This window comes from Schistocerca serialis, chromosome 6 (assembly GCF_023864345.2).
Source record: "Schistocerca serialis cubense isolate TAMUIC-IGC-003099 chromosome 6, iqSchSeri2.2, whole genome shotgun sequence".
Lineage (NCBI taxonomy): Eukaryota > Metazoa > Arthropoda > Insecta > Orthoptera > Acrididae > Schistocerca > Schistocerca serialis.
Window position 1 is genome coordinate 539,700,995 of NC_064643.1, and position 23,672 is coordinate 539,724,666.

The 23,672-nt window shown below is 39.6% G+C and overlaps 1 protein-coding gene across 1 annotated transcript in view; it reads left to right on the forward strand.

The window, feature by feature from the left end:
- The window catches only part of LOC126484150 (glutamate receptor ionotropic, kainate glr-3-like), a 97,723-nt gene that overhangs the window by 13,449 nt on the left and 60,602 nt on the right, over nucleotides 1–23,672 (forward strand). The window contains exons 3-5 of the mRNA XM_050107548.1: nucleotides 15,695–15,804; nucleotides 15,885–16,037; nucleotides 21,243–21,466. Of these exons, the coding sequence (XP_049963505.1) occupies nucleotides 15,695–15,804; nucleotides 15,885–16,037; nucleotides 21,243–21,466 (487 nt within the window). The remainder of the gene's footprint in view (nucleotides 1–15,694; nucleotides 15,805–15,884; nucleotides 16,038–21,242; nucleotides 21,467–23,672) is intronic.

Genomic DNA, 23,672 nt, shown 5'->3' on the forward strand with positions numbered 1-23,672 from the left:
TCAGAAAAAACCTAAGGTTTCACATAAGGAACTCATATAGAAAGCAGCAAAGTAAACGTAGTCACACTTCATGTTCTACACTATATAACCAAATGAAAATTATTCCACATCATGAGAAATGTATCTATGAAGTACAAGATAGTAAAAGAAAGGAAAAAATTATATCTCATTATTAGTCATGGCATCACAGGTACTAACTTTTCACAAAAATATTATTTGTCTTGCATTCCTGGATGCATGACCTGTTTCGAATGATTGTTTCTTGGTTGACAAATAATACACCAAATGTGATGAACTTGGATTTTATTTGCTGCATAGTTACACACACAGCACCTTGGAGAAGAACTGACACAGTGCAAAACAAAATAAAGATTCACTCAGTTCGTGCCAAACAAACCCTAAAGATGTGGTCTCAAATTTTGGATTTCAGCTGACGAGCAATAAAGTATATACAAGGTAGTCAGAAACAGTCTGAAAAGCTTCTAATACTGATGAGAAATAACTATCACAAAAAAGATCAATACATTGTGCCATTTCCAAGCTTGTAAATCACACGACTGGTTTCACAGGTAGCCCTGCCTTTGATGGGATAGGTGATGTTAGTGACTGGACTGGAGTAGGTAGTGGTAGGAGGATGTATGGGACAGGTCTTGCATCTAGGTCTATTACAGGGGATGAGCCATGAGGTAAGGGATTTCTCATTTCAGGGCACGAAGTATCCTGCCCACTATCCTATCGTGGTATTCCGCCGTCCACCGAACCTACACAATATACTCGTCCATCCTTACACAATCCCTGCTCCCAACCCCTTACCTCATGGCTCATACCTCTGTAATAGACCTAGATGGAAGACCTGTCTCATACATCCTCCTACCATCTAGTCCAGTCTGGTCACTAACATCACCTATCCCACCAAAGACAGGGCTACCTGTGAAACCGGTCATGTGATTTACAAGCTAAGCTGCAACCACTGTGCTGCATTCTATGTAGGCATGACAACCAACAAGCTGTCTGTCCGCATGAGCAGCCACCGACGAACTGTGGCTAAAAAACAAGTGGACCACCCTGTCGCTGAACACGCTACCAAACATGATATCCCTCATCTCAATGACTGCTTCACAGCCTGTGCCATATGGACCCTTCCCACCAACACCAGCTTTTTTGGACTGTGCAGGTGGGAACTTTCCCTGCAATACATCCTACATTCCCGTAACCCTTCTGGCCTCAACATTTGTTAGTCATTGTCCTCACCCATCCAGCCCCCTCCCTGTTCCCATTCCAGCACTACACAGCCGTCATTTCACCACCACACCCAGTCTCTTAATTTCTTTTTATTTCTCTCCTTTCTGCTACTTACCCTCTCTCCCCTTCACACATTCTCTGCTGCCCTCCATCTAAACTGCAATACTTCACTGTCCACCACTCCCACCATACTATCCCTCCCCCTCCCCGCCCCAGCCTCCTCCTTACTCCCACCCAGTTGCCACTCCCATCATGCTCTGGTGCGGCTGCTTGCAGTGCGGTTTCAGTTCTCTGAGACTGCAGACGTGTGTGCAAGTTGCGTTTGCATGAGTGTGTGTGAGCTTGTGTGTATGTGTGTCTACTGCTGAGAAAGGCCTTAATATGGCTGAAAGCTATAATTGTGAGAATCTTTTTGTTGTGCCTATCGCAACTCAGCATCTCCACTATATGGTGATTAGTAACTTCCCTTCTCTGGTATTGTTACATTCCATCCTGGATTTTCCATTGTTTGATATTTTATATATTACATATTGCATTATTTATTACATATTTATTGCAAAAAAATTGTAATGTCTTTTTTGGATTATTTATTAATACAGTGCTCTACAGCAGTAACAGGATTTGCAAATGTGGGATTCAACATATAACAGTGGCTGATAACATGTATTTTTTAAATCAGCCTTTGAATTGCTATAAGTTCCAAAATTTCTACAAATAGTGTTATGCCTTACATTTTTACTTAAGAGAGGGTCTAAAATTTTATTGAATTGACTTCAGGAGATTTTTCAGTGCTTTTTGTTTTAGTTCTATTAATATTTTGGGTTTCTCATACAGAATACCACAGCTTCATCATATTTTGAGAAGATGGCGTATGTGAAAATTCAAATATAACCAAGTCAACAAGACGCAGTTAACAAACACAGTATCGAAAAACATCATTTGACCTATACAACTCAAATGGTATCCCACTACCCATACAGAAATTAACAGAAAGTCAGCAATATACACAAAACACAGTATCAAAAACAAGGCTCCATCTAAATCCTGCTGAAATACCTTGTATCAATACAGAAAGTCAAAATCACAGACACTACTTACACTTGATAACACTTAAATATAAAACAAGAAAACAGCGTGAGTACCAAGAAACATTCGTACAACAGACACAGCAGTAACATAAAAAGCTCACCTAAACACAAAAAAAGAATAACAGTGCTTGCAGACAGCCGTGGGTGATCAGTTGCAGCTAACTTAATGCATCAAAGTCATAATAGTTTCGTAATCCAAGGAAATGTTATACCAGGTTCACCATTAACTTCAATACTTGAAAGCTGTAACAACTTACAGAATCTCACAATAAATGACACAGTTATAATCGGGGTGCCACAAATGATGTAGCCAAAAACGAAGCAGACAAGGCATTAAATGCTATAACATCAGCATTAATTAAGCTTCAGCACAAAAAATGTAATCATAGTAGGGATACCCCATAGATATGATCTTGAAAACTGGTCTTATGTGAACGATGAAACCAGGCAAACAAATAGGAAAATAGCCAAAATAGTGAAATCTTTCCAAAACACTCAGTTTGTAACAGTCCCTGAGAACAGAGACTGGTACACTTCTCACGGACTACACCTAAATGCTAATGGCAAGGAAGAAATGGCCAGAACTTTACTTGCAGTCATCTCTCCAAAAAATCAACTAAAGCCTGCAATATCACTTGAGTGGAAGGATCCAGATGGAACTGAGCAAATAATACCACAGCAAGAAAAAATTACAGTACCAGAAATCAACCACAATGTTGTCAAGAGGACAGTAACGAACAATGGAGTAGGAAGATCAGTTTACAGCAACAGGATATTGAAAAGTACAGAAACACATTGTGCTCCTAGAAGATCCTCAAGATCAATAAAACCCAGAGTTCAAAGTGACATGTTTTTGTGGGAAAGCAAAGCAACTATTAAATTCCCAGGACTGGGTAAAAACAACTTGCCAAGCCAGCTAGTTAAAACAACAGAAGCTGTGGCATCAACTGCAGACTCTTCAGCATCATTTACTCAATCAAATGTGGTGGAGTATACAACTCCAGTTACTGCAACACCAGGCAGTTCAGCAACTCCTCGGACTGTATGGAGCAAGAAGGCACTTCAACAGCTGCCTTGACAACTAGACAGACAGAAGCCAGGTTGGGTAGTAGATCAAGAAATGCAAGATCGCCAAAGAACAGGAACACTTTTAATGCCTGTATCCAGAACTTATGTAAGTGAACCAACTAAGTGCATTTTAAAGGAAGATAATCAGAGTGACCAGTTAAAAATACCACTAACGCTCATGCACCTAAACATACAGTACCTTAGAAATAAGCTTAATATATCACAGGTTTTTGTAAATGAACAGTCACCTCATATAGTAGTGTTAACTGAGCATGGATTAAAATCTGATGAAATTATTTACTGTAAACTAGAGTGCTACTCCTTAGCAAATAGTTATTGTAGACAGCAACATAAAGGTGGTGGTATGGTAGTTTACATTAGTGAGAATCTCGAGTACAAGAAAATAAACTATCTAGACCAGTACAACAAAGAAGGCTTGATTGAAGTGACAGGCATTGAAGTCCACACGAAAGAGTGTAGAGAGGTTATGAGAAAACATAAAGTTATTGGGATTTATCATCCACCAAAGGCTGATGTAGTTAGCTTCATAGACATATTTAGTAGAGTAATGGGACGTTATGGTCCCAGTGACCTAACTATACTTAGCGATCTGAATATTGAGGCAAAATCTTCCAGTTTGTGTAATATTAGGTTAATAGATACTCTTAACCCATATAATCTCATAACTGTATTAAATAGTGATACTAGGGTAACAAAGTCCACATCTAGCAGAATTGATTACGTTATACTATGTAAACATATTAAAGACAGTGTTAGGTGCTGAAATATGGATTTTCACTACTCTGAGCACAAATGCCAGCTTGTAGAGTATGTAAACACAAGCATCCCAAAAATGACAAAAGTTATCGAAAATAAAAGAATTCTAAAAGAGGGTAACATCCTTGCCCTAAGAAATAAGTTAGCTATAGAGGACTGGGATCTGGTTTACGAGACTGAAGAATCTGAAAACAAATGGGCCAAATTCTATGATACTATGCTAAGACACTTTGACAGATGCTGCCCTGTTAAGAAAATACAAAGAGTGTTCACCCATAACCAAAGTGCAAAAACCAACAGACTGATACTTCCAGCAAATATGATAAAACTCAGGCAAAACATCCAGGACCTCGATGTGTTACACAAGTCAACAAACCTGCAGGTTTTTACGGCCAAGTACAAAGAAGCCAAGAAAATCTTTAAGAAAGAGCTTTCACATCTAAGAAAACAGATATACAGCAGTGAAATAGCTCAATCAGACAATATAGCCAAGACCTCATGGAGAATTGTAAATCAATTTCGCAAAGCCACACTGAAGCCAGAAACTGAAATTGTAAATACAAGACATGAAGGAAACACAATTAAAGATCCTAATAAAGTCTGCAATGTTTTCAATAAATACTTTATATCTGCAGCTGTTAGTCCAGTTATTAACACAATTGTGAGTAGTGAGGTAAAGCTCCGCCCCTTTGAAGAGCCACCTTTTGATTTCAAACAAGTAAGTGATAATAAATAACATAAAGAATAAGTTCTCATCTGGATGGGATGGTTTGAGTAGTATCGTGATTAAAAAATGTAATAAGGAATTAGTTAAAATAATCACCCATCTGGTAAACTGCAGTATCAGAGAACATACATTTCCAAATGTATTGAAATGGAGCACAGTTATACCAGTGCATAAAAAAGGATCCAAGGAAGGAGTTTCAAATTTCAGGCCCATATCATTAATACCTGTCTTCAGCAAAGTATTTGAAGTTGTGCTGCTGACACAACTTAGTGACTATTTCTTGAAAAATAAGTTCCTAACAGAGGCACAACATGGATTTTGAAAAGATCATAGTACTATCACAGCAATTACGGAATTTCTTCACAAAACGTATGGTGCCCTTGATCAAGGAATGCAAACAGCTGGCATATTTCTAGACCTTACTTAAGCCTTTGACTCGGTAAACCATGAGTTACTTTTAAGTAAACTTGAGTCATAGAATGTAAATACTGCATCCATGCAATTGCTGGCAACATATTTATTTAACCGTAAGCAGTGTACAAAGCTGACTTACAAAATCAATAATCAGATCATTAATTTCCAGTCCCAATATGAGACAGTCACACAAGGTGTACCCCAGGGCTCAATTTTGGGCCCTTTCCTTTTCCTAGTGTACATAAATGATATAGAGCAACCTTTCAACTCCCAATTGGTAACCTATGCAGACAATACCTCACTGTTATTTCTTGGTAAACAAAATGATGAGTTAACGTTGGTAGCAACTGAGGGACTACGTCAAATAACTACTTATTTCCAAGATCAAGGTTGAAAGTTAATATCAGTAAATCTCAGTTATTGCCATTTAAACTTACAAACTCACACCAAACCTCTATCAGTAACATAGGTGGAATTGAAGTAGTGGACACAGAAGGCTGCAGATTTCTAGGTATTCACCTAGATGAAAATCTAAGATGGGTAAACCATATCAAATTTTTATGCAATAAAATCAGCAGTTCATTACATCTAATCAGCCAGTTATCAAAAGTAGTCCCACATCAGACATTAAAAACAATTTATTATGGAACCATTTTTGCACAGATTAATTACGGGATAGAGATATGGGGTTGTGCTGCTGACATACATATGAACAGAATATTAATCCTACAGAAAAGAGCAATCAGAATTAGCCATGGATTAGGGTATAGATTCATGCAGGGAAATCTCTGTTCATCATAAATACCTCACAGTCTACTCACTGTATCTTTACAAATTAATTATATTTTTTTGTGACACATCAAAACAAAACAACAAAGTGCTCTGATATGCATGCCTATAATACAAGAAATAAAGACTGCTACTACAGACAAAGAACAAAATTAAAAGCAACAGACCATAGTCCACGCATTAGTGGTCAAATATGGTACAACAGATTACCGAGCTCTATAAGGTGCCACAAAGGGAACTTATTCAAAGTGAAACTGAAATATTTCTTGATTGACAAATGTTTATATTCTTTAAGTGAATATTAATATTAAACTAAAATAAATTTGGGTTGGCAGGCCTGGGTAACCAAGAAGGCTTCCTCTAAGCGACCCATGAATAGGTTGGCGTACGAAGGGGCCATCCTGCCATGGCTGTTCCCTTTAATTGTTGGTATGTCTGGCCTTCAAAAGTGAAGAAGTTGTGGGTCAGGATGAAGCTGGCTAAGGTAATGAGGAAAGAGGTTTTAGGTAGGGTGGCAGGTGATCGGCGTGAAAGTAAGTGCTCCATCGCAGCGAGGCCCTGGACGTGCGGGATATTTGTGTATAAGGAAGTGGCATCAATGGTTACAAGGATGGTTTCTGGGGGTAACGGATTGGGTAAGGATTCCAGGCGTTCGAGAAAGTGGTTGGTGTCTTTGATGAAGGATGGGAGACTGCACATAATGGGTTGAAGGTGTTGATCTACGTAGGCAGAGATACGTTCTGTGGGGGCTTGGTAACCAGCTACAATGGGGCGGCTGGGATGATTGGGTTTGTGAATTTTAGGAAGAAGGTAGAAGGTAGGGGTGCGGGGTGTCGGTGGGGTCAGGAGGTTGATGGAGTCAGGTGAAAGGTTTTGTAGGGGGCCTAAGGTTTTGAGGATTCCTTGAAGCTCCGCCTGGACATCAGGAATGGGATTACCTTGGCAAACTTTGTATGTGGTGTTGTCTGAAAGCTGACGCAGTCCCTCAGCCACATACTCCCGACGATCAAGTACCACGGTCATGGAACCCTTGTCCGCCGGAAGAATGACGATGGACCGGTCAGCCTTCAGATCACAGATAGCCTGGGCTTCAGCAGTGGTGATGTTGGGAGTAGGATTAAGGTTTTTTAAGAAGGATTGAGAGGCAAGGCTGGAAGTCAGAAATTCCTGGAAGGTTTGGAGAGGGTGATTTTGAGGAAGAGGAGGTGGGTCCCGCTGTGACAGAGGACGGAACTGTTCCAGGCAGGGTTCAATTTGGATAGTGTCTTGGGGAGTTGGATCATTAGGGGTAGGATTAGGATCATTTTTCTTCGTGGCAAAGTGATACTTCCAGCAGAGAGTATGAGTGTAGGACAGTAAATCTTTGACGAGGGCTGTTTGGTTGAATCTGGGAGTGGGGCTGAAGGTGAGGCCTTTGGATAGGACAGAGGTTTCGGATTGGGAGAGAGGTTTGGAGAAAAGGTTAACTACTGAATTAGGGTGTTGTGGTGCCAGATTGTGTTGATTGGAATTTTGAGGTTTTGGAGGGAGTGGAGCTGGAAGTGGGAGACTGAGTAGATGGGAGAGACTGGGTTTGTGTGCAATGAGAGGTGGTTGAGGTTTGCTGGAAAGGTTGTGAAGGGTGAGTGAGTTGCCTTTCCGGAGGTGGGAAACCAGGAGATTGGATGGTTTGCTGTTTAGAACAGCATGCCACCCTTCACCTCCTCTTCCTCAAAATCACCCTCTCCAAACCTTCCAGGAATTTCTGACTTCCAGCCTTGCCTCTCAATCCTTCTTAAAAAACCTTAATCCTACTCCCAACATCACCACTGCTGAAGCCCAGGCTATCCGTGATCTGAAGGCTGATCGGTCCATCGTCATTCTTCCGGTGGACAAGGGTTCCACGACCGTGGTACTTGATCGTCGGGAGTATGTGGCTGAGGGACTGCGTCAGCTTTCAGACAACACCACATACAAAGTTTGCCAAGGTAATTCCATTCCTGATGTCCAGGCGGAGCTTCAAGGAATCCTCAAAACCTTAGGCCCCCTACAAAACCTTTCACCTGACTCCATCAACCTCCTGACCCCACCGACACCCCGCACCCCTACCTTCTACCTTTTTCCTAAAATTCACAAACCCAATCATCCCAGCCGCCCCATTGTAGCTGGTTACCAAGCCCCCACAGAACGTATCTCTGCCTACGTAGATCAACACCTTCAACCCATTATGTGCAGTCTCCCATCCTTCATCAAAGACACCAACCACTTTCTCGAACGCCTGGAATCCTTACCCAATCCGTTACCCCCAGAAACCTTCCTTGTAACCATTGATGCCACTTCCTTATACACAAATATCCCGCACGTCCAGGGCCTCGCTGCGATGGAGCACTTACTTTCACGCCGATCACCTGCCACCCTACCTAAAACCTCTTTCCTCATTACCTTAGCCAGCTTCATCCTGACCCACAACTTCTTCACTTTTGAAGGCCAGACATACCAGCAATTAAAGGGAACAGCCATGGGTACCAGGATGGCCCCTTTGTACGCCAACCTATTCATGGGTTGCTTAGAGGAAGCCTTCTTGGTTACCCAGGCCTGCCAACCCAAAGTTTGGTACAGATTTATTGATGACATCTTCATGATCTGGACTCACAGTGAAGAAGAACTCCAGAATTTCCTCTCCAACCTCAACTCCTTTGGCTCCATCAGATTCACTTGGTCCTACTCCAAATCCCATGCCACTTTGCTTGATGTTGACCTCCACCTGTCCAATGGCCAGCTTCACACGTCTGTCCACATCAAACCCACCAACAAGCAACAGTACCTCCATTATGACAGCTGCCACCCATTCCACATCAAACGGTCCCTTCCCTACAGCCTAGGTCTTCGTGGCAAACGAATCTGCTCCAGTCCGGAATCCCTGAAGCATTACACCAACAACCTGACAACAGCTTTCGCATCCCGCAACTACCCTCCCGACCTGGTACAGAAGCAAATAACCAGAGCCACTTCCTCATCCTCTCAAACCCAGAACCTCCCACAGAAGAACCACAAAAGTGCCCCACTTGTGACAGGATACTTTCCGGGACTGGATCAGATTCTGAATGTGGCTCTCCAGCAGGGATACGAATTCCTCAAATCCTGCCCTGAAATGAGATCCATCCTTCATGAAATCCTCCCCACTCCACCAAGAGTGTCTTTCTGCCGTCCACTTAACCTTCGTAACCTCTTAGTTCATCCCTATGAAATCCCCAAACCACTTTCCCTACCCTCTGGCTCCTACCCTTGTAACCGCCTCCGGTGTAAAACCTGTCCCATGCACCCTCCCACCACCACCTACTCCAGTCCTGTAACCCGGAAGGTGTACATGATCAAAGGCAGAGCCACGTGTGAAAGCACCCACGTGATCTACCAACTGACCTGCCTACCCTGTGACGCATTCTATGTGGGAATGACCAGCAACAAACTGTCCATTCGCATGAATGGACACAGGCAGACAGTGTTTGTTGGTAATGAGGATCACCCTGTGGCTAAACATGCCTTGGTGCATGGCAGGCACATCTTGGCACTGTGTTACACCGTCCGGGTTATCTGGATACTTCCTACTAACACCAACCTATCCGAACTCCGGAGATGGGAACTTGCTCTTCAATATATCCTCTATTCCCGTTATCCACCAGGCCTCAATCTCCGCTAATTTCAAGTTGCCGCCACTCATACCTCACCTGTCATTCAACAACATCTTTGCCTCAGCATTTCTGTCTCGACTGACATCTCTGCCCAAACTCTTTGTCTTTAAATATGTCTGCTTGTGTCTGTATATGTGTGGATGGATATGTGTGTGTGTGCGAATGTATACCCGTCCTTTTTTCCCCCTAAGGTAAGTCTTTCCGCTCCCGGGATTGGAATGACTCCTTACCCTCTCCCTTAAAACCCACATCCTTTCGTCTTTCCCTCTCCTTCCCTCTTTCCTGATGAGGCAACAGTTTGTTGTGAAAGCTTGAATTTTGTGTGTATGTTTGTGTTTGTTTGTGTGTCTGTCGACCTGCCAGCACTTTCATTTGGTAAGTCACATCATCTTTGTTTTTATATATATATATATATATATATATATATATATATATATATATATATATATATATATATATATATATATATATATATATATATATATATATATATATAGACGGAAACATTCCACGTGGGAAAAATATATTTAAAAACAAAGATGATGTGACTTACCATACGAAAGCGCTGGCAGGTCGATAGAAACACAAACAGACACATACATACACACAAAATTCAAGCTTTCGCAACAAACTGTTGCCTCATCAGGAAAGAGGGAAGGAGAGGGAAAAAGATATTTACAAAATTAATACATTTATACGTAATAGAAACAATATTTGTTTGTCCATTCACTTTGGTCACTATTAAAGAATTCACCAATGGAGTACAATGGGCGTTCTTTCAGGTCCTGTGCTACTCTCCCTCTGAATGCTCCTAGCGGCAGGGATTGCAGTTCTTGAGGCAGTGAGTTGAACATCTTTAGGGCAGCCACTGGAAAGCTGTCTTGCGTTCCCATCAGTCGACACCTGGGTATTTCGATGCTCCTCTTGTTACGGGTACTGTGATTGTGTATATCTTGCCTCATGCTGAAGACTCCTTGGTTTTCTTTCATGCTGATGAGACATAAAAACACATACTGGCTGAAGACTGTCATAATTCCTAACTGCTTGAATATAGGCCTGCAGTGCTCCTGTCTTTTGCTTGATGTGATTATTCTGAGAGCTTTTTTCCGTAGAATTAGCACATCCTTACAACCTGCAGAATGTCCCCATAACAGTAGGCCATAATTGATGTGACTATGGAATAGGGCATAATATACTGTTATGAGATATTGGTCACTCAATATACCTTTTAACCTCCTCAGAAGGTATATTACATGGGAGAACTTGGAGCACATGTACACTGTGTGTTTGTTCATTGTTAGTTTCCTGTCCATCATGAAGCCCAACAGTTTGACAGCCTCCATATTATCATGGCATCCAATGTTGTTAAGGGTGCATATCAGATGTTGTGTTTTTTCTTCATTCATTTTCATTTTACTTTTGATGAACCATTCTTTAATGTTTTGGAGGAGTACATCTGTTTCTTGGAGTGATTCTGCAGCAGTTCTTCCTTTGGCAAAAAGGGTGGTGTCATCGGCAAACTGTAACAAAAAATGGCTCTGAGCACTATGGGACTTAACTTCTAAGGTCATCAGTCCCCTAGAACTTAGAACTACTTAAACCTAACCAACCTAAGGACATCATACACATCCATGCCCGAGGCAGGATTCGAACCTGCAACCGTAGCGGTCACACCGAGCGAGGTGGCGCAGTGGTTAGCACACTGGACTCGCATTCGGGAGGACGACGGTTCAATCCCGTCTCCGGCCATCCTGATTTAGGTTTTCCGTGATTTCCCTAAAATCGCTTCAGGCAAATGCCGGGATGGTTCCTTTGAAAGGGCACGGCCGATTTCCTTCCCCATCCTTCCCTCACCCGAGCTTGCGCTCCGTCTCTAATGACCTCGTTGTCGACGGGACGTTAAACACTAATATCCTCCTCCTCCTCCTCCTCCTCCTCCGTAGCGGTCGCACGGTTCCAGTCTGTAGCACCTAGAACCGCTCGGCCACCCCGACCGGCAAACTGTAACATATTGTTGTTATAACCCATATCATTGACATAAATAAGGAACAGGAGAGGCCCTATGACGGACCCTTGGGGTACTCCATATTCCAGCTTTTGTTCTTGTGATGTTGCTCCATGAATTGATACCACTTGTCTCTGGTCTTCCAGATAAGACCTAAAAGTTGCCAGAACAAGACCTCTGACACCACAACACTTCAATGTATTTTTCAGTATCTTGTGGGAAATGCAATCAAATGCCTTGCTAAGATCACAGAGAGTCAGTGCCACACTTTCTCTGTCTTCGAATTCTTGCCTTAGTTTTCTGGTTAAGTCCAGTGCTACCATAAACGTTGACTTTCCCTTGTGAAAACCGTGCTGTGTGTTCTGGAAGAGCTTATTTACTTCAAAATAATTCTGTAACTGGAGTTTCATAACGGACTCCATAACTTTAGCTAGAATATGAACGATAGAAATTGGTTTGTAGCTGGACACTTCATATGGGTCACCTTTTTTGTAGATTTGTGCTGTGCGTGCTTGTTTAAGAAATTTTGGGAAGACACCAGAGGATAAGCATTTGTTAATTGCTATAGATAATGGTTGAGCAAGCTCTAGAAAGATTTTCTTCAGCATTGTGCAAGACATACCATAGATATGTTCGCTCTCTGAGTTCTTGTATGACTTAACTATTTTTACGATATCCTTAGGGTGCACCTCCTTCCAGTTTTCAAAAGCGTTACTAGTTATGTTTCTCATGTGACTTGTGGGGACTAAGCCTGAGTCAGGTATTTCATTAATAGTACCTTTCACTATCCTAACAAAGTACTGATTGAAGGCGTCAGGGCTACCAGAATTTAAGGCTGAGGTGGGCTTTTTTCTACACTCGTTTACCAGATTCCAAGCTGCTTTGCATGGATTGTGAGCCTCTTTAATGAACCTGTCATTGTATCTCTTTTTTGCCTCCTGCACTTGCTTTCTGTAAATTTGTTTGGCTCTTACATAGTTACAATGAAGCAGGTCTCTAGACGGGAGATCTCTAGCTGCTTTCATACGGTCCCTGAATATTAGCACAATAATTTGGTTAGCTCAGGGGTATACCACATCTTCTCTGTAGTAGGTTTGTCCCTTCCTTTAGCTTTGCCTGTAGGATACTTCTTGTGGATTTCTGGAAATAAATCATCAAATTTAGCTTTTAATGATTGGAACAGACATTTGAATGAGGCACTGGCCCCCATTCCTGCAATTTTTTGCTGCCAGTTTACACTTGACAGGGCTATTTTAAGGTCATTTATCTTTCTTCTTTTATGATCCTTTTAGTAAATGTGTAACTGGAGTGCCATGAGCTTGGTTACAGTTGACTCGAGCATTTCATACTTATTTCCATTACTAATGCGCTATGGTCAGCAATCATTGGTTCAACTACACTGATATTATACTCCCAGATATTGGGGTTAGTGATAACTGTGTCTAGGCAGGCATCACCTCTTGTTGGCAGTCGGTTTGCAACAAACAGCCCATAGCTATTTATCAAAGTCATGAAGACTCTCTCTTTAGTGCTTCCATCACCTATATGTATGTTGAAATCTCCACACAGTGCAATTTTAGATTTAAGACATGTTAGGTAGGACAAACATGTTTCCATTTGTGCAATAAAGTTTTCAAAATTAACATCTGGTGAGTGGTACACAAAGACAATAATAAGGTCAATATCTGTTAACACTAGTGAAGCTAATTCTAGATCTAGGTCTGTGGAAAAGTTTTTTAAGTCTATTTCCTTTACGCTAGGAGTCTTGCTTGCATATACAGATACACCACCATGAATTGTAGTAGTTCAATACCATGAATTTACCATGTCCAAATATTCAATGGCTCTTTAATAGTCACCTTCTGCTTCATCTAACCAGTGTTCACAGATACATAAAACATCTGGTTTGACGTCTTCTACAAAGAATGATAGAAGGTCCACCTTTGTTCTTAAACACTGTATATTAAGAACTGTTATAACAATGGGCATATAACTATCATCTCTACTGTTACTTCTGTGAGATATTATGGGGCCTTGGGTTTTTATTTCAGGCACTATTTTACTGGGGCACTGGTCGATCTCTGGAATAAAAAATGCTTGACAACAATATTCTTTGGCCATAGTGTTGTGTCCATCACCTTGTCCTTTATATGGAAGTCCACACCAATCTTGAAGCTGCTGTTCACACTCTTTGTTTCCAGTTTGGAAAGATTTTCTTAAGGATTTTGGTTACATTTTCAGTTGTTGTGCCGTTTTTCACTTTTCCTAAATGAAACCATGCTCTTTTCTTGCCATATAGCATTGCTTGTTCTTCACCAGTGCCTATTATCTGATTTTTTCTTTCTCTAGTACTTGAATTTCTTACTGATGCTATGGCAGATGCTTGAGGTCTTTCTTCCTCTACACTTTTCCTTAGTGCAGTTGCATACAGCATTTTTGGTTGTACAGATGCATTCTGCTTCATTTTGTGTATGTTGTTGGTTTGTTGTTTTCATGTTGTGAATGATACTTGCTGATCTGTAGATCGAAAAGTTCTTTCCCTACATTGTACATCATGCCAATTTGTATCTGTATTGGGTGAAGGTTTCTCATCTGATTTTCTGGCTAAGATGTATGGTTGGTTTCATTTATACTGGCTCCAATTTTTGAATTGTTCAAAGAAGTATTGCTAACACATCGATCTTCTGTCACTTCATGGACTGTAAGCTCTTTATTGGTAGGCCTATTTGTATGTTCTGATTTGTTACTTGCATCTGTAGTTGTTGCAATGTTTTCTTGCCCTGTTTTTGTTTTGTAAGAGGAAATACTGGTAGTATTCACACAGGGATTCTGGTTTACACTGTGGGTTATTGATTCACTATCGTTTATTTGTTCCAACTCGCCTATTGTGGTTAAAATCTTTTTTTTGGTTTTCACACTCCACCACAATGTTGCAATGTTTTCTTGCCCTGTTTTTGTTTTGTAAGAGGAAATACTGGTAGTATTCACACAGGGATTCTGGTTTACACTGTGGGTTATTGATTCACTATCGTTTATTTGTCCCAACTCGCCTATTGTGGTTAAAATCTTTTTTTTGGTTTTCACACTCCACCACAAGACCACTATGTCATGATTCACAGCCAACAGGAGCTGTTGGAAATTCAGATTAAGGTGTGTAAAGCAATGTTTTAAAGATAACTAAAAATGCAAATGTGTACATTATTTTATTATTAAATGGATGAGTTTTTAATTTCATAATTAACTTACATTGTACTTCAGTGACTTCTTTACTAAGAAAAACTTGTTTTATATTTTCCAAGCCTTCTTCTTTGACTATGAAAAATTAGTCTCTTTTTGAGCAATGGCCATTAACAATTTACATATCTGCCACAAAAGCTGAATGCAACCAAACCACAAACTGCTCTTGTTAATAACTAAATCTGAAATTTTTTACAAAATGAAAATTTGTTATTTGGTCATTATTACAATAATTTTTGGGAGTATTAGTTTTCAAAAGAAAAATATAACCAACAATGGAAGAACTATAGACAGTTACTCACCAGTATAAGCTCAGTGTGAATTTCAAAATTATCCCAGCAAAATGAATTTTCAAAGAAGTTTTGGATTTGCAGTCAGTCATTGTTCACTTTATTCCACAATATTTTAAATAGGCTTCAGCTACTCAATGAATCAACTGAGGATGAGGGGAAGGTGTCCAGTTGAAATATCATTTAGTGAAGTGAAAGACCAGCTGCAAGCCCAAAAATTCTTTGAACAATAATTTAGTTTAAACGCTGAGCAGTAGGTAGGAACATGAGCAAGACTGAACTGACAGCTATATTGTAAGTGCCTATCTTTAGTCCTCCTACTTTTTTTATTCCACCCAGGACTCTTCAGTCTTATAAAAATACAACTTTAATTTCCTTTTCTTTTTCAGAGAATGACAAATAATTTCAATCCTAAAAACTTCTCTATCAAAACGGGGTATCAACCATTTGATCTAAATATTGAAATATTTCTTTTATTTCAAGAAATGTTTAACTTCAGGTAATTTGGTACATCATATATCATCCTTATAGAAGCATCCAACAAAGAATTGATTTTTATTGTCCTGTTTTTGTCACTAGCCTTGACATAATTGACTCTAATGCTGTCACTGGTGATGCTGCTGTACTGAAGACTATTACTAATGGAGATGCTGATATTGCCCCAATTATAATGGGTGTCATTCGTGAGAGAGCTGAATTTATTCATTTCATACACCCAATAGGTGGATTACGGTAAGTGTTCTTCATTTTACATTGGTCTATATTTAAGATCTTGTTTCTGCATTGAGTGCTATTTATCTGTGCTATTTTCTCATGCTTAAGTACATGCATGACATATGCTGGCAATATATTGGAGATCTTAAGTTATAAAGGAAGGGTACATTAAGTTTGTCACTGTAATTAATGTATACCCCAAATGCAGAAGCAATATAAAATTCACTCTACTGTACTTGCATATCAAAAACTACATGCATGATGCTTTCCCACAAGTGTTCCAGAGATATTGTTTTCTGTTTTATATATTGATCAGGACATCTTGTTGTTGTGAAATGAATAAAGGAAAGGAAATAATTTCCCTATCTTGCCACTGATGGTTCTGTGTTTATTGGCTGAAAATGGATTCATTTTTCAGCATTGTTCCAGCTATGACCAATGTGGTTTGTCAATTGTTTTTTTTTTCAGTTAAAAGATACCATTCAAAAAGTGCTGTTCTGAAAAATACTCATTTGTGGCTTCCTTGACCTTTTCATTGCGCTAGTTTTTCATTCACAGTACAAATACAGAGAAATTAGTGAATGACTAATCTGGTGAATAGAGTGGATTAGCCTATATTCTGCACTTCAAAGCCATGAATGATCCTGGTGCTTGAGCACTTTTGTGGGCAAATGCACTGTTCTGAATTTTTAATTTTCTCCATGATCCAGATCACCTCACAAATTTTTTGTCATATTGGTTAAGTAGTTTCACATAGTATTTACTGTCTATTATTTTAGCCTCTACAAAATATTCAATCAGAACAGCCTTAGAAAGTACTGACTATGTTATCTGGCATATGATATCAAATCAGCTTTTCTAGAGAAGAGGCAGAAGTTTTATTTCACTGCTCTGATTTAGCTTCTGGTATGAACTGAAGGACTCACATGCAACAGAAAGTACCAAATTGAAACAGAAAATTAATTAAATACTTTTTAAAGCAGTAAAGAGGTTGTTCAGAAACAAGTTTTTACTATTATCTTTAAAAATTTCTTGCAGAGACATCACCTGTTTCACATACCTATGATCACAAATCAATTAATATGAGGGTTGCACAGAAAGTAATGAAAGGCCTCTTTCTCTGAAAGTAGGTTGGTTTTATCCAGAATTCCAATACTCCGTATTATTCCCCACACTTTTGGCTACAAAATCCTGTAAGATGAATCGGGCTTTTTTTTTTTTTTTTTTTTTTTTTTTGGGGGGGGGGGGGGGGGGAGACCAAACAGGTCATCAGTCTAAATCCTGTAAGTGACCTCATGCCACCTAACTGGGAGGGCATGTATGGTTGCATGGCTCTACTCTACTGGTCGATGTCAGAGCTAACATTTTTCTGCATCAATAACCTCCACATAACCCCATGGAGTAAAGTCTTCATTGGGTCAAACAGATGGAAATCAGAAGGTGCAAGACCCAGCCTGCCCAGCCTGTAGGATGGGTGAAAAAGGAACAGTCCAGAACTTGTGTGAGGCCTTGCACTGTCATGGAGTAGGAGAAGTTATTTTGCATTTTTGTCATGCTGAACAGGATGAAATTATTTCTTCAGTCTAGATTGTTGCACCAGAACAAAACATAATAGCCCCTTCAGAGTCCCAGAAGATCATCACCATTACTTCACCAGCTGAGGATGTGGCTTTGAAATTTATCTTTAGAGAAGAGGTGGTGTACTGCCACTACATGGATTGCTGCTTCGTTTCCAGCTGAAAGTTCTGAACCCATGTTAAATCGCCTGTGATGAAATTTGAGAAGAAATTGTTGAATTCAGCCTAAATTTGAAGGCTGTAGTAGTACCTTCAAGAAGAAATCACTTATCACTGCAGGTATGTTATTCACACATGACTACACTAGACTGTTACCCTTATTACACAGTTCGATTATCTTTATTATTTCTATTGTTTATATTCTGCTCAGTGCTTTCCATTAACATACTGCTATAGGCACATGACTTATGCAGTATTGTCAAACCTTACCCGCAGCTTTTCCTTAAAACCTTTCCTCTCTTCTGCTAACAGAAGGATCCCTGGGTTTCAAAAGCTAGAAGTTTTACATCTTTCTGTGTATTTTAAATCTGCACTACCTCATGAGAGCATTTCTCTATTCATGTCATGAGTATATTGTTGCATGACTGGCAAGCATACTTCCACTAGTGAATGTTGGTCTGTTACATTACAGTAGGAAGAGGACTCCCACAGACCTGTACTTGCATTAGCTGCCACCATCCAATGCAGAGGCAAACAGCGTTAATCACTTTGGTGCATAGGGTCCCAATCATCTGCAACCTACCAGACAAGCTACAACACCCAAAGGAAGTGATCCAAAAAAACTGATACAGTGAACCACAGAGTTGTTGTTGTTGTTGTGGTCTTCAGTCCTGAGACTGGATTGATGCAGCTCTCCATGCTACTCTATTCTGTGCAAGCTTCTTCATCTCCCAGTACTTACATCATTCTGAACCTGTTTAGTGTAGTCATCTCTTGGTCTCCCTCTACGATTTTTACCCTCCACCCTGCCCTCCAATACTAAATTGGTGATCCCTTGATGCCTCACAACATGTCCTACCAACTGATCCCTTCTTCTAGTCAAGTTGTGCCACAATTTCTCTTCTCTCCAATTCTATTCAATACCTCCTCATTAGTCATGTGATCTACTCATCTAATCTTTAACATTCTTCTGTAGCACCACATTTCAAAAGCTTCCATACTCTTCTTGTCTAAACTATTTATTGTCCACATTTTCTCTTCCATATACGGCTACACTCTAAACAAATACATTCAGAAACGACTTCCTGACACTTAAATCTATACTCAATGTTAACAAATTTCTCTTCTTCAGAAACACTTTCCTTGCCATTGCCAGTCTACATTTTATATCCTCTCTACTTCGACCATCATCAGTTACAAAACTCATTTACTACTTTAAGCATCTCATTTCCTAAACTAATTCCTGCACCATCACCCGATTTAATTTGACTACATTCCATTATCCTCGTTTAGCTTTTGTTGATGTTCATCTTATATCCTCCTTTCAAGACACTGTCCATTCTGTTCAGCTGCTCTTCCAGGTCCTTTGCTGTCTCTGACAGAATTAAAATGTTATTTACAAACCTGAAAGTTTTTGTCTCTTCTACATGGATTTTAATTCCTACTCTGAATATTTCTTTTGTTTCCTTTACTGCTTGCTCAATATACAGATTGAATAACATCGGGAATAGGCTACAACACTGTCTCACTCCCTTCCCAACCACTACTTCTCTCTCATGCCCCTCGACTCTTATAACTGCTATCTGGTTTCTGTACAAATTGTAAATAGCCTTTCGCTTCCTGTGTTTTACCCCTGCCACCTTCAGAATTTGAAAGAGAGTATACCAGTCAACATTGTCAAAAGCTTCCTCTAAGTCTACAAATGCTAGAAATGTAGGTCTGCCTTTCCTTAATCTTTCTTCTAAGATAAGTTGTAGGGTCAGTATTGCCTACATGTTCCAACGTTTCTATGGAATCCAAACTGATCTTCCCTGAGGTCGGCTTCTACCAGTTTTTCCATTCATCTGTAAAGAATTCGTGTTAGTATTTTGCAGCCATGGCTTATTAAACTGATAGCTCGGTAATTTTGACATCTGTCAACACGTGCTTTCTTTGGGATTGGAATTATTATATTCTTCTTGAAGTCTGAGGGTATTTCGCCTATCTCATACATCTTGCTCACTTGATGGTAGAGTTTTGTTAGGCCTGGTTCTCCCAAGGCTGTCAGTAGTTCTAATGGAATGTTGTCTACTCCCAGGGACTTGTTTTGTCATAGGTCTTTTAGTGCTCTGTCAAACTCTTCACGCAGTATCAGATCTCCCATTTCATATTCATCTACATTCTCTTCCATTTCCATAATATTGTCCTCAAGAACATTGCCCATGTATAGACCCTCTGTATACTCCTTCCATCTTTCTGCTTTCCCTTCCTTGCTTAGAAATGGGTTTCCATCTGAGCTCTTGGTATTGATGCAAGTGGTTCTCTTTTCTCCAAAAGTCTCTTTAATTTTCCTATAGGCAGTATCTATCTTAACCCTAGTGGGTGGGGGAACCACAGAGTAGCAGAGTAGAAGGGCATTTAAAAAAAAATGCAACAAAATAAGAACATGAAGAAGGAGACAAGGGACACACTTTCATTTTGACCATTGAATGTACTAGGGATACACAGCATCCCATGTGAATGTGGCCACCAATACATTGGGCAAAGGCAGTGATTTATCTTGAAACAATGCAAGGAACCCATGAGATATGTTCGACTGGGACACAGACAGAAATGAGCAGTGGCAGAACATGTCATAAATGAAGATCACACTTTTGACTTTGAGAAGAGAAAGTTGCTATGCAAAGCAGCCCAATAAGGAGAAAACATTGTTAAGGAATCAATAGAAATATGTATCCATGGGAACCAAGTCAATATGGATGGAGGTTGCCAACTTTGTTCAGCATAGAATCTCACATTAGCAGCAACATGATGTGATCACATCCAGCATTGTCCAGCACTCTAGATGCATCCAGAAAGCCCATGCAGAGACTTGAGCATAGCCTCTAACCTGATCGCCACCCCCACCAGTGCATCCACATCCTCTCTTAATCTTTGCAGTTCTTCTTTTCAGTCAGCTGTGAACTTCTGAGGTTTACAGTCTTTTTTTCCACAGTCCCCAGAGCACAGAAGCTGTTGGAGAAATCTAAATCAAAGCTAGTAGGCTTGAAGCATTGCTTGAATATCCTCCCTGATATGGTAGGTTTGACCAAAATTCATTCATCTATGCTATGCCTAAAGTCACATCTGCCAAATACTACAAGCCCTATGTTCTAGCAGGTCATAATATTGTAACAGATCTCTCTTCTCAAGCTACCCTCCTATTATTAAAAATGTATCCTGTTATTAAAAACTATTTCTTTTTGCAGTTTGTGATAAAGCATTTGAAGGGTGAGTTCATTTAAAAGAGCTGACATTTTTACCAGCTTGAGTCACACAACTTCTGGTGATGCAGATTTACAGCTGGACACCAACGAACTTTATATTAGATAACCTTGCTGTAAAAGATGAGATCATTTACATCATGCTATTAGTGTGTAATTTCTATAATACAGCCTTGTTGTTGTAGGCTATATTAAAAGATATTTTTCATTTTTACTAATGTTCCAATACCTTTAATTTTTTGCAGCCTTTCTATGCTTTTTGTGCGGCCAACAAAAGCGTCCCTACAGAATGTGTTTTTCTTACCATTTTCTGTGGATGTGTGGCTTTCAGTATTTACTGTTACAATACTCACCTTTCTAACACTAACATTTGCTGTTATGAGTGTGAACAAGAAGGAAAATTGCTCAGATTACTCATGGAATGTCTCTGAAATTCTTCTACTAACTATTGGTCTTGCCTGCCAACAAAGTAAGTAAACTAGAAATGTACACAAAACAGCAATTTTTAATTTGGACGTTATAATTACATTTACAAGCTTTATTTCACGACAGAGGACTTGGTGCACCATCCTTCAAATTATATTATTGTTCACTGCATGGAAATGCATTATGTCAGCTGTAGCTATTTATAAGTCTGTTAGTAATGAGAAATAAATTTCATATGCAACAGAAACAATGTATAACAATGAGCTTGGACACACACTCTCCACTAGATGAATAGAATAGAATAGAATATTTTTATTTGCCTTTCAGTATTTTTCATACAGTTTGTTTTGTCAAAGTTTACAGTGGAGTACAGTTAAGCACAATAAGCACTTACATACACAGAATTATTTAGCTTATTTAAGAATTGAAAACATTTCTTTATCACTTATTAAAAGCTTACATTATAATGAGTATTTCCTAGGAATTCTTCAATTGTATAGAATTCACTGCATTTTAACCAATTTTGCAATACACTCTTGAATTGATTAAATGGGGCTGTATGAGCTGAGTATGGTAACTTATTGAAAAATTTTATGCCCAAATGTTTATAGTTATTATGGACAACAGCTAGCCTTGAGAAAGGAAAATCCAGCAAGCAACTATTTCTCGTATTGTGTGTGTGTACATCACATCTCGTGCTGAATTTGTCCAGATACATACATTAAACAGTTATATATGTACATGCTAGGTACTGTCATTACACTAAGATATTTAAAGTGGTTTCTGCAGGAATCTCTGGGTGCTAATCCTAGTATACATCCGATGGCCTTCTTTTTCCATCTGAAAATACATTTAGCCTCTGAGGAATTACCCCAGAGCAATATTCCATACTCCAGATGGGAATGGAAGAAAGCGAAATATGAGTGGAGTAACAGCTGTTTGCTCACACTGTTTCTCGATTTGTACAGTAAAAAAAGTACACGGGCTAGTTTGCTGGAGAGGTGATTGGTGTGTTCTTCCCAGGAGAGTGTTTGGTCTATGTGCAATCCAAGAAGTTTCACTGCTTTATTTGTACTTTTTGTGGGTTTTAGATTAAAAATTATTTCTTCTGTTTTTAATTAAATGATTTAGTGCAGCAAAATAGCCATTATAGTTATACATTAGACTACAACCATTCGAGAGTGAATTACAAGGATGTATTGAGTGTGCGCATAATTCTTAGTAGTAGATTACATTCAGTGCAGGTATTATAACAGATTATCATTTGAACCATTTATTGCATAGTCTCCAATTGATCTGGTCCTCTTGTTGCATATTTCTATATGGTACCTCTCACAAGACTGTCCGCATAGTGTACACTTGCAAAGGTTTGATGGTTCACGGTATGTTGTATTTGCACAAATTTCACGGTGGAATCCGTGTACTGCGAGTCTTTTAAGTACATGTCTCATCTCAAAATTTTGCTGCTGTCCAAGTGCGGTCGATCATGACCTCGGATCCATAGAATTCCATTGGTACTTCCTCTCTTTTCTTGAGTAGTGATCTTAGTAGGTTCTCCAATGCTGATGTGTTGGGAAGTAAGAACCTTGTCCTTAGATCCTCTATGAGGAAAGATTCTCGGGCGAGAAGGTAGACTAATCTTGATCTTGTGGTTTTTGCTACCCCTAATGCTCTTTTGATATAAGCTGCTTTTACTCTTTCCAATGTTTCTAAGTCCTTTTCATTTAGGTGTATCCATATGATTTCTATCCCGTAAGCCAATATCTGTATTATTTTTGATTTGAAGAGTGCCATAGCTGTGTCTAGATTTAGTGTTCTGATGGAACTTATTTCGTTCATCGCTCTGATGGCTTGTGTCGCTTTCTCTGTTGTGTGTTTAGTGAAGCACTTTGCAGATGGCTGGAGTGTTATCCCTAGATATTTGTAATCTTTTGTGATAGATATTTCCTTTCCTTGTAGTGCAATTCTTGTCGTTTTTGGGATTTGCCCGCCTGGTCTGAATACCATCATTTTCGTCTTGTCGGTGTTGATTATGAACTTGTGTTTTGTGCACCATTTTTCCACATCTTCTATAGTCTCCTGTAGTTTCTTTAAGTTTTTTGAGCCTATCACAATGTCGTCCGCGTAGGCATATGCTTCGACTTCTTCATCTTGAGCGATTTCCATAATGTCCTTTGCTGCCAGAATGAACAGGAGCGGTCTTAGTGGGTCTCCTTGGAGTACTCCGTTTGTTTGCCTTAATAGTTCAG